This window comes from Hipposideros armiger, unplaced genomic scaffold, assembly GCF_001890085.2.
Source record: "Hipposideros armiger isolate ML-2016 unplaced genomic scaffold, ASM189008v1 scaffold_729, whole genome shotgun sequence".
Classification (NCBI taxonomy): domain Eukaryota; kingdom Metazoa; phylum Chordata; class Mammalia; order Chiroptera; family Hipposideridae; genus Hipposideros; species Hipposideros armiger.
The window spans coordinates 783,041-794,269 of record NW_017732079.1 but is presented as its reverse complement, the minus strand read 5'-3'; the positions used below and the strand labels follow the sequence as shown (position 1 = coordinate 794,269).

Genomic DNA, 11,229 nt, shown 5'->3' with positions numbered 1-11,229 from the left:
AGAGGGGCTTTAGGGCCTGAAGATTCTGGTTCTAAGGCTTGCAGGCAACCCCACCCCCTCCCTTTCCCCGAGGTGACTGAGGTTCCTCCATCCCTGTCAGCAGCTGAGGGCTCAAGCCAGCAGGGACACCTGCCTCTCTGCAAAACCTGCAGCCTGGCCTGGGTCCCAGCTCCCCGCCTCCAGAGGCTCCCACACCCAACGCTCACTTCAGACACATCCAAGCGACTGACTCCTCTGCCGTCTGCCCCGGCCCTCTGGCCTGATAGCATCACCATAAGGTCCCATTCCCAGGTTATCACTAGGCTGGGGTGGGCCTTCCCACAACCAGAACCCAAATCAAGGGTGTCTGCCCTGCCCTGTCCTTCCAGCAGAGAGAAGATGGCGGAATTAGAATCAGGGGTAGCTGGAGAGAGACTGCCCGTCTTCTATGCCCCAGTCTATCCCCCACATTACAAACGTGGAAAGCCAGGCACAGTGGGGAAGGGACCAGCCCAGAGTCCTACCCTGGTAGAGTCGGCCAAGCCAGAGGAAAGGGCTTGAAACCTATCTTCCCCATGGGCTGTGCCTCCCAGCTGCTTCCTGGCGCTGAGGGGAACGGAGCTGCCGGATCAGAGTACCTCTCTCCCACACTGCCTGGCGCCCCCGGCCATGCAAACCCCTGCTCTGAGGCCCCAGGGGCCTCTGCTGTGGGTGCAAAGATATAAGGGCTTCCACTTGAGGGCATGAGGGTTTTTCCAGGAACCGCTCTAGGCTGTGAACTTGGGGAGCAGAGTTTAGAAGCCCCCAGCCCCTTCCCTGCCTAACTTGAAGACTCCGCAGCTGGGGACACTCCCCTCCTGACAGCCCTGATCCCTCACCCTCATGTCCGGGGAGGGGTCACCCCTTCTGATTGCAGCTTAGTAGGGGGAAGAGAGCCAGTTTGGGAGTTGGGGGGCCAGGGTTCTATCAGTGGCCTTGCCGGGACTCCACACTTCGGGTAACGGAGGGTCGGGTAAGGTTGGGAGAAGGGGGGAGGGTAAGGAAGGGTTAGGGTTTGGGTTAGGGCAGAGTAAGGTAGGGGAGGGTAGGTTAGACTAGGGTAAAGTAGAGTAGGGTAAGATAGGGAGGGAAGGGGCGAGGAGGGGACGGGACCATTACTTATCACAGTGTGCCCCAAATATATTTGTGACTGCCTCCCACTAGATCGTGGACTCTGTGAGGGCCAAGTCCATGACATCTGTCCTATTCTCTGCTTTATTCCCAGAGCCTAGAGTAGTGGCTGGTACGTGGTAGGTTCTCAACCAATATTGACCGACAGATGTCCTCAGACTTCCCACGTGCCCCGTGCTGCTGTGGAGAAAGGAGGGGTGGGATTAAATCCGGTAGATGGAAGGCATCTGGGTATCACCACGGAATCTCCAAATGGAAGGTAGGGGGTAGCGAGCCTTTGTCGAACACTAGAAGCTTCCATTTGAAGGAAGGGATTTGTCTTGAAAAAAAAAGTTTGACAATTGCTGATTTAACCCAACCTGCCCCACCCCAGGTCTGAGCGATTCTCCCCAACAGCCCTGCCCACACTCCTCTAGGAAAGGGCAACTCCTCCTGTGGCAGCAACACTGAGCAAGTCTGTGCTTACACCCAGCTGGAGTCCGTGTCCTCGTGCCTGCCGGGCATTGATGCCAGTCTCCCACCACATCCACGGGGACACAGACTAGACCTAACCCCTTCCATCCGTGCAGCCACCCACCCGCTTCTTCAAAACATTTCCCTCATTGGCATGCAGGCTTTCTCTGGCCTCTGCACCTTTGCACCAGCAATGTTCTCCCCACCCCGGGGTCCCTGTCACCAGCTCCATGAAGGTGTCACCTTCCTCAAGTATACAGGGGCTTCCTCTCTGCCAAGCCCACAGAACTCTCTGAGATTTCTATGGTTGCACTTCCAGGATGGAATTGTAACCCCCTATCAGCAAGTCTGATGACGACAGAGGGCCCTGATTTGTTGCAGATCCCCAGGGACCAGTACGGACCACGCTGTCAGTGTAGGGTGGTCCTAAGCCCCAATGGAGCTGGCGAGTGAGGTGGGAGCTAGTATGGCGGGACGTGAGGTGGGGACAGGCTTGGGCAGCAGGGGCACATCCATGGTCTGGCGACACGTGTGCTGGGAGAGGGTGAGACAGCTGAGCAGCGGGATGGCAGGGCACAGAGCTTCTTAGGTGCCAAGGGTTCTCCCTTTGCCTTATTGCTCTGCTCGCTCTGTCTGAGTAGGAGATTGTCCTAGACCCAGGGGAAGGTCTGACAGCAAGCCACATTACACAGCCCTGCGGGATGTCTGTAAACATGGTTTAAGAGAGCCGGTCTAGGAGAGTTAGCCCCTTCTGTCCCATGAGCCCCGCCCACGCAAAACAAACTGGTTCTGTTGAGCAGAAACGAGCTGACGTCTTCCCTCAGGTAAGAAGAGTGTTAGTGTCAAGGTGAAGATTCCCACCCCAAGTGAGAATTGGTGACTACCTCTATGATTAATGCATCCTTTAGGGAAATACGAACGTTGGGATTTCCCCCGGCATCGAAGTGACTGAAAAACAGAGAACCTGTCATCAGAGACTGCCCCCTCCCCAGTTCCCAGAAGGGGGTTTGCTGCCCTGAGCCGTGGAACCTGAACTTCTGGATGGCTTTCGGGGAGGTACGAGGAAAGAACCGCCACAGCCTAAGCTACCAGACTCTGCCTAGACGCTTAGTAAGACTAATACGCTGAGTGTTCTCCGGGGCCTGGGTGATGTGAGATGCTTCCGGAACTGGGGAGAGAGATGAGTGATCTTCTCACTCACTTGTCAGTCCACTCATTCATTCACTCAATAGGCTCTAACTGTGGGCTTACTGCCTGTCAGGCGTGGTAACAAGCTCCGAGGGGCCCCCATGGAAAACAAGGCTTTGCCCTGCCATTCAGACGCTCCCAGGCCTGCAGGGCAGACGACAGAATTCTTCAAATGCTTCTAAAGAGGAAAATGAAAGGCCAGAGAGATGGGAGTTCTGGGGGGACTTTGAGCTGGGAAGCCTGTCCTCAGCTGGGCTGTCCCCCGGCAGGGGTGAGGGTAGAGGGACGTCAAGGCCAGTGGGGCAGGTGTCCCAGGAGGAACGTGGGGGGAGAGCACATGTGCACAGAGCTGGAAGTGAGCAGATGTGGGGTCTGAGCAGGAATGAGGGCCCCCCCCCCGCCGAGGTGCAAGGGGAGGAGGGAGGTACAGAGGAGAGGTGGGCAGATGCTAGGCTGGGAGAGCGAAGGGCAGAAGCAGGGGACATTTTAGAGAGGGAATGATATAATCATATTTGCATTTTAGAGAAGTCAATGTGTGGTAGGTGGGGGAAGGTGGGGTAGGTGGGGTGGATCTGGGGTGGGAAGGAGACGGCGGGTACAAGGCCCATTCAGGTGAGGGCCAAGGGGAGCCCCAGGAGGCACGTCTCAGCGGAGATGGATGTAGCCAGGTCCTCACATACCCCAGACCCCATCTCAGCCAGGCAGGCGTGCCCCCAGCCCCCGGAGGACAAAGAACACAGCTTCGTGCTGTTTCCCAAGAACTCTAGGAAGAAACAGGAAGAAAGCCGTGGGTTTCGCCAGCCCTGAGGCAACCTTACCCAACCCTGACCCAAGCGCCTCTGAAGTAAGGTCCAGAAGCCGCCTCAACTCCCTGCCCGCCTCACGGCTGTTGCTGAAAACTTACATTTTACAAAGCCCTGTGTCATGGCTTTTGACACTCCAATTACCAAAGTGACAACAGGACTGAAACAACTGGTTGCTCAAGTCCTGTTTTGCCTCTTAGAGTTCAGGCCTGAAACAGTCCTTGTACCCCAACACCCCACCCAGCTCCCTAGGATCAGACCCCAGCTCCCGTGGTCAAAGACCCCTTCTCATACACAGGAGACAGGGAAATGAGTGCTGGGGGTGCTGGCTGGCCTCTGAGTACCCCCCAGGCCTCCCCTTTTCTCTGAGAGTTCTCCCCTTTCTGCCCACGTACCCAGAATTGTCACGTGCAGCTTGTACAGTGAGGATGGGATGGTTACCAAGGCCAGAGGTGAGGAGGTGGCATCAGCGGGCATGGCAGGGGGACAGGATTCTGACCCGCGCGTGGGGCAGTCAGCCCCCCCTAGCTCCCCTCTCCCTGCCCCTCCCCCTTCCTTCTTGCTTGTCCCCTCTTTCCTCTCTACCCTTCCTACATTACATTCCCTCTCAGTCTCTTCCTCACCGGCTGCCCTGCGGTCTCGGTGGAAGGTCAGTCCCGACTAGCCGGGGTGCTTCGGGGTGGGGGGAGAATGCCTTTGAGAAATAGTTCGGGGTCACACCTAACCAGGGGTGGCTCCCCCAAGGGAAGACACTCAGCTTCCAAGGCACCTGGTTCTTAGGGAAGGAGAGAACTCACAACAGAAGGTAGTTGAAGGCTGAAGCTCTCGAGCCTACAGAAAAGAAGCAGGGAGGCCATGACACCTGCCTTCCAAGCTTGCCCCGGTCTGGGGAGAGGGGTCCCCTCCACAGCAAGGCCTCCCAAAGCCCAAAGCCATGGGCTGCCCCTCTGGGTCTGCCCCCCACCCCACTCCCACAGCATCTCACTCTCATTTTATGTCAGTTGTTCATCCCTTCAGTGACTCGATTCCACTGAAACAATGCTTAGCAAGACTTCATTCACGCAGCCCAGGCATGGAGGAGGCCATGGGCCCTGCCCTCCTGGAAAGCCAGACAGGAAAACAGGCCAAGGAATAAATAATAGATCATTTCAGGTGGGGATGAGTTCCGTGAAGAAGATGAAAAAGGAAGCCATGATAGAGTGACAGCAAGGTGAGGTGGAGAACCAGTCAGGGGCCTCCCTTGGGAGGTAACAACAAAAACGAGACCTGAGTGGCAGGAAGCCCTGGGAACCTCCTGGAGGGTCTTAATCTGACAAATGACATGATATGACTGATCTTGGAGGAGCTCATCCTGGGAGCCGTGTAGGGGAGGGACGGGAGGTCTAGAGCAGAAGCACGGGGACCAGTCAGGATAGGACACTGAGGCACGCTTGGTTGAGTCCAGTCTCTGGGTCCTCAAGGAGCCCTCAGTCTAATAGGGGCAAGAGACACCCAAGTGGATCTTTTCAATGTTATGTGTGAGAGAAAGAAAAGCAAAGGTGGGTGATGAGCGCAGACACCCTGGGGGCACCCAGGAGGCACTTTTCGCCTGTCTTCTTGGCTAGGATGGAGGCGGGGTAGAGAGGAGGAGGGGTGAGGAAATCGCCCTCAGTTTGAGGCCCAGTTGAGTTTGGAAAGTGCAAGCCTTGAATTCTGCGTGCCCAGCACTGGGTTAGGTAACGCGAGAAATCAGAGACACGCCGGAAGTCAGGTCTTTACAGCCTAGCGTGCTTTCTTTCAACGTGGAATACTTTTTATATTGGCCAAGCTAAAATGATGGGTCCTGGCCATTTTGTTGCACCAGGGGCTCCGGTAGCCGTTCCATTTCATCCAGACCCTTCTCTTGATCTCCAAAGCCCCATAACGCAAGTTGGCTTGGCTTGCGGTGTGCCAGCAGCCTGCCCCCAAGGTCTTTCTGAAGGGCAAGGTGGTGCACACATTGCACCCAAGAGAGTGACATCGGTGCCCCTTATCGCACGCTGCCACCCTTGCACAGAGGCTGGCTCTATCAGACCACAGGAGCCTGGCAGCATGACAGGCAAGTAGACCCCCGAGTCCCCAAGCTGAATACCACTCTGGATGGGAGGTGCAAATATGTGCAGGTGAGCGAGTGGGTGACCTCCCTGAGGAGGTGACATGTCAGCAGGGCCTTAGTGGACAGCAGGAGTTCCAGAACTAAAAAAAGGAGCCCAGCAGCCTGGGGCTTAGAGCAGGCTCCTAGGACTCATTACAATGTTTGTGATGAAGGGGAGAAGGCCCCTCAGCCAAAGAGAACAAGAGGACACCAGGTACAAATCCTAGAAGTCTGACCGTTCTCGGAGAAACTGGAGGACATTCTGGAACGACTGGAGGCTAAGAGCTCACGGCAGTGGACAGGAGGTGGGTGCTGGGACACCGGAGAAGACAGTTCCAGCCTCTGCGGTCCTATGGCGCTAACAGTCCTCATGTGCGTTGGCTTGTTTCATGGTACCTGCCGTCGCCAGGCGCTGAGCTGTGCTTTTTCATGGAGGGACTAGAGATCACCTCGGCCACACATTGCACTTTGCAGATGAAAAGGCTGAGGGGGTGGGAGTGGGGGGGCTGGGAGGCTAACCAAGCATATTCAATTTCAGGCTGAGGACTCTTTTCATTGCCCTTGGGTGCCTCTGACTGATGGATTTTAACCAAGTTCTGGGGAACCTTACAATTTTTCTAAATAGGATTTAAGTCCAGTTTGTGGTTCAGTTGGCCTTTTGAAACAGAATCACTGCTGGGGAATGTTTTCACGATAGCAAACACACCGAGTTTTGTTCTTGTCGGTTGGCTGTTGTTTTTTGCCAAGTGCTAATACAACCCTGGCCAACTTTAACTGTCCACTTGACCCCTAAAAATAACCTCAATCTTTGCTTTGATTGAAAACAATCTTCGCCTGAGGTGCCTGCAGCAGAGAGAGCAGCGGATTACCCCTCCTGTATAAATTCACATCTTACTGTTAATTCTGACATCAGCTGAGTGCTCACTCAGCACCAGGTGCTGTACTAAGTGCTTCAGATGCATGGTTAGGTTATCTAATCCTCACACTCACCTCAGTGCCTTAGCTTCTGTCTGCCAGGAACTCCTGGCCTTACTCCTCCCTTCCTTTCAGATTCCTGCGCGCACGCGTTTCCTGACCATCCTGTGTAAGCCAGCAGCCCTCCTCCCCAACCTTACTCCCCTGCTTTACCTCTCATCATATCCTATCATTGCCTACCTGTGTATCGTAGGCTATATTTTTATTTGTTTGTCTATTTATGTTCTAGCCCCTCCCCAGTAGAATGCCAACCCCAAAAGGGAAGATGTTTTGGTTCTTCAGTCTCTGGCTATATTCATAGATGCCCAGTGACTATTTGTGGAATGAATGAATGAATGCACAAGCAGGTGGTGAACAAATGAACACAGAGAAAGGGGCCTCAAGGGTCTAAATGAGGCTGTCAGAATAGCAGGGGTGGGCTGCGATCAAGGCTGGGGACCGTGGGCATGGAAAGCAAAAAAAGGGCAGACACTGTCAAGGACTGTTCAAGAATACATTTATTAACTCTCACTCCCCTCGGTGCTTCTTGGGGACATTGCTGGGGACAAGCCTCTCAGAGCTCTCTAATGATCGTGGATATTTTTATGGGCAGTCTCCAGCACTCGGGCCACCAGGGCTGTGAATTCATCAAATGTGACTTGTCCATCTCGATCAGCATCCAGTTCTTGGAATATTTTGTCAATGGTGGCTTGATCTTTGGTGTTCTAGGAGAAGAGGACAGCAGAGAGGGTGAGCGCGAATGGCCCCCTCCCAGCCCTTCCTCCAGGTCTCTCTCATCCCTCAGAGCTCAGCTCAGGGAGGCCCGGAAACATTCATGCATTAGCCAAAACTGTGCTGGAGAACCCAGCGTGACGAAACAGAAGACGGAGAGAAGCAACGGTCCTGGGCCATCCTACAAGGAAGCAGGCCTTGACCTGGAAGGTTCTCCATAGCTTGCCAATCCACCCCGTCCCCACCCTGCCTTTCTCCACTTCACTGAAGGGGAAACGATTCCAGAGGGAGGGAATGTGAAGAGCCCGAGGTGACAGAGAGAATTAGTGAGAGAGGGAGACTCAGCAGAGACGGGGCACCCCCACTGGGCTGAGCCCGCAGTGTCCCTCCATCATCCCTGGGACCCGGCCACTGCCCTCACCTTGATTGTGTTGGCCAGCTCCTTGGTGATCAGCAGCTTCAGCTCCCCCTTGGAGAGCGTGTCGAAATGCCCCACCCGAACTGAGTACTGGTGAAAGACATTGATGATCCCCTCCAGGTGTTCCTCCAGCTTAGTCATCATCCCAATGATGCGATCACCTTCAGGAGACAAGGACAGTTAGGGCAGGCCCCCCTCCACACACACCCCCACATCCATTCTCTCCTCTCTTCCTGCATCGCAGTTTAGACAAGGGGTGACTTCCCCCACATCTGCTTTGTGTCCTCTCTGCTCTGCGTTGGACCCATGGTAACCTTCTCACTTGTGGATTGGATGGAGGGAGAAGGACATATAACACCCTCTCACGCCGACAAGCATCAGCCTGGCAGTGTTCCATGTCCCCATCTCTCCTGGGGAGTATAATCCGGAGGCTGCTGCTTGCTCACGCTCACCTGGGAAGGGTTCTGTGCTCGCCCAGGCTGTTCCCTTTCCCCAGGTGACAGTACACTGGCCACCGGTCCCTTACAGATACTCACCAGCCCACCCACCTCTGCCATCCCTAAGTCCTGAAACTGGGTCTACCTAGCACAGCAAGAGCTAGTCTCCTTGACTCCAAAATGCAGTCAGCCCTTCACTTCGTAAGGTAGATAAATTTCTGATCACTATGTGGTGTGCCTGAAACTAATACAATATTGTAGGTCAACTGTAATCGAAAAATAAAAAATTTTTAAATTTTTTAAAATGCAGTCAGTCCAGAGGAGCTCTGGCAAGTTGAGGGTGGTAGCTTTTCTAATAGCCTGCACTGGGGCCACCTGCCATCGCCACACTCTGGACCCCCTGAGGACCCAGCCAAGGGGAGGACACTTACCCTCAAGGCACAGGAGCAAGGAGCTGACAAGAAGCGGCAGTGGTGAGGAGCTCTGAGCCTGGGAGGTTTTATAGGGCGCTCAGTCTTCACCTTTGACCTCAAATGAGGAAACCTTTGTGATTCACTGTCTTGATGCAATTGTTAGACCAGGATCTGTTGCTCAAAAGAAGCTTCAAACTTGTGGCTTTGACCGCAACACGAGAAGCTCAGATTGCACCCATTGCGCCCCACTGCTCAGCCTGAAACAGAGCCCCACCACCACACCCCACCCACCCACACGCAGGGGCTCCACATGTTTCTCACCTCCGGGGCAGGGCCCAGCCTCCGGGTCTAGCTCTACGCCTGCTTCCTAAAAAAAGGCTGGAGAAACAAGTTTCACGGCCAGGATGGTTCCTGCCTGGAAATGAACGGTTGGGATAGACATTTACCAAATGTCTGTTACAGCAAAAATAACGATGGTAAGAAAACGCAGTCAAGGTGAACATGTACTCCTGGAACAGAAAAGGGACAATGATTTAAAACTAAGGAAATCTGAATAAAGTACAGAATTTAGTTAGTAATCCTGTACCAGGAGCGATCTGTTAATTGTAATAAATGTACTGTACAAACGTGAGGTATTCGTAATGGGGAAACTGTGTGCAGGTGTGTACAAGCCTCCTGTATTACCTTCTCAATGTGTCCCTAAATCTAAAACTGTTCTAAAAAATAAAGTCTACGTGCTTTTAAAAGTGGGGGTGTACCACGCACTCCCCACATGCCACACGCTGCATTGCACAAACCCTCATGTAATTCTCCGGACAGCCCCCATGGGCGAGTGCTCACCGTACACTCATCTGCAGATGAAGAAAATGCGTTCCGGGAGGTTAAGTAACTTTTCTAAGTGCCAAACCCTAATTTGCCTGCTTTCAAAACCTTTGCTGTTGCTGTCACTTTTCCCCTAAAATAAGAATAGGGGGTGTTGTTGTTGTTGTTGTTGTTGCTGCTGCTGCTGCTGCTAAAAATAATGCATGTTCATACTTTTTGTAAAAAAAAATAATAAAATAAAATAAACCATAATTTTGGGTCGATGTAGACAACCTTATATCAGACCCTGAATTTTTTCTTCCAGTAGTGTCCCTAATGCAGTTAATTCTTGCTTGGTTTTTTAGATTCTTTCATTGTTGCACCTCCATTCTCCCCGCCCCCCAACCCCGCCCCACCACCACCCCCAATCATTGTGTTGGAAGCCCGGTGCAAGGCTCAGGGACAGAGAAACACAAATTCTGTAGCTGCCTTCTTGGAACTTGGGGTAGGATGGGTTCAGGCACCTTCTAAATCATAACAGCAGGGGTTTACCGCTCATGGCCGAGGCGGGGAGTCTGACTGCCAGTCAGGCCAAGGCTAGCACCCCAGGTTCCACATGGGGGTGGGGTCGTATGCAAGGCTGCTCTGCAGGCCACAATGGGAAGCTGTAGGGGGGCGAGGGGGCTAGCTCTATGCTCTTGGGCAAGCCCTTGACCTCCATGATCCTGTTTCTTCATGTGTGTGGTCACCTCACTGGCCTCGTTTAGTTCCCAGAGTTGTTATGAGCCTCAACTGGGAGACCACGTGAGAAAGTGCTTGAAAACAGTCAAGAGTGAGGTTGAAATTTGTTTTTCTTTTGCGCTTACCCACCCAGCATGGATGTGGGTCTTTCAGCCCAGAGCTAGCCTCCCAGGGGCCTGGCCACTGGCCACTGGGGGCCTCCTAAAGGGATAAAGAGACTTTTCTCTTTTGTGTGTGGTGGAGGGGCCTACACTCCCGCCTTCCCTCCAGGAAGCTCTCCCCGCCCCACCCCTACCCAGCACCAGCCCAGCATCGGTGCCACCCAGCAAGGCCTTCAGGGAGACAAGGAGTCGACATGCAGCAGGTGCCTGGCACAGTTCCTGGCACACCGAATAATGTCACTTGCTTTACCTTGCTCTCTCATCCCACCCCAGTGAGAAGGTAGGCTTGATCGGCCCCAAGGGGAAAGGCCAAGCTGGAGATGCTCCCTCCTGGTCCATGGCTGAGTGTCCTGCTGCTGTCCTTGGTGCTTCCAAGCAGGTTCCTGAGACTTGTGGCCTCCTGGCTGTCCCTTGGTCTGGTCCCTCCTCCCCTACTCACAGGACCCCCCTCTAGGCCAGGACTGACGCTCAGGGCGGCCAAGGAGGATGGAAGTATGGGAAACCCTTCTGTTGACGGTTGGACATAGATGATGCTACCATGGTGAATACACGCCATGACGCATTTGTCAAAACCCACGGAATGTACAGTGCAAAGAGTGAACGGAATGCGGACTGTGGACTTTAGTTAATAATAAAGTATTAGTGTTGGTTCATCAGTCATAACAGATGGATCACACTAACGCCAGAAGTTAATGACAGGAACTGGGGCAGGGAGGGCCAAGGGGGTACATGGGAACTCTGTACTTGCTGCGCAGTTTTTTGGCAAACCTATAACTTCCTCTAAAACATTGCTCTAGTACTATTACTCTATTTTAAAAAAATACTGCTGCATCTAAAGGTACTATGTACAAATATTATAGAAATAG

The 11,229-nt window shown here is 53.5% G+C and overlaps 1 protein-coding gene across 1 annotated transcript; it reads right to left on the bottom strand.

Annotated features, from left to right (window-relative positions):
* Nucleotides 1–7,160: 7,160 nt before the first annotated feature.
* S100A12 (S100 calcium binding protein A12) lies at nucleotides 7,161–8,781 on the bottom strand. Its single transcript, XM_019627304.1, has 3 exons — nucleotides 8,679–8,781; nucleotides 7,814–7,971; nucleotides 7,161–7,385 (listed from the first exon to the last, which is right to left on the bottom strand). Exons 2-3 carry the CDS (start codon nucleotides 7,952–7,954, stop codon nucleotides 7,245–7,247), a joined length of 282 nt encoding a protein of 93 aa, XP_019482849.1. The 5' UTR covers nucleotides 7,955–7,971; nucleotides 8,679–8,781; the 3' UTR covers nucleotides 7,161–7,244.
* Between the last annotated feature and the right edge of the window lie 2,448 nt (nucleotides 8,782–11,229).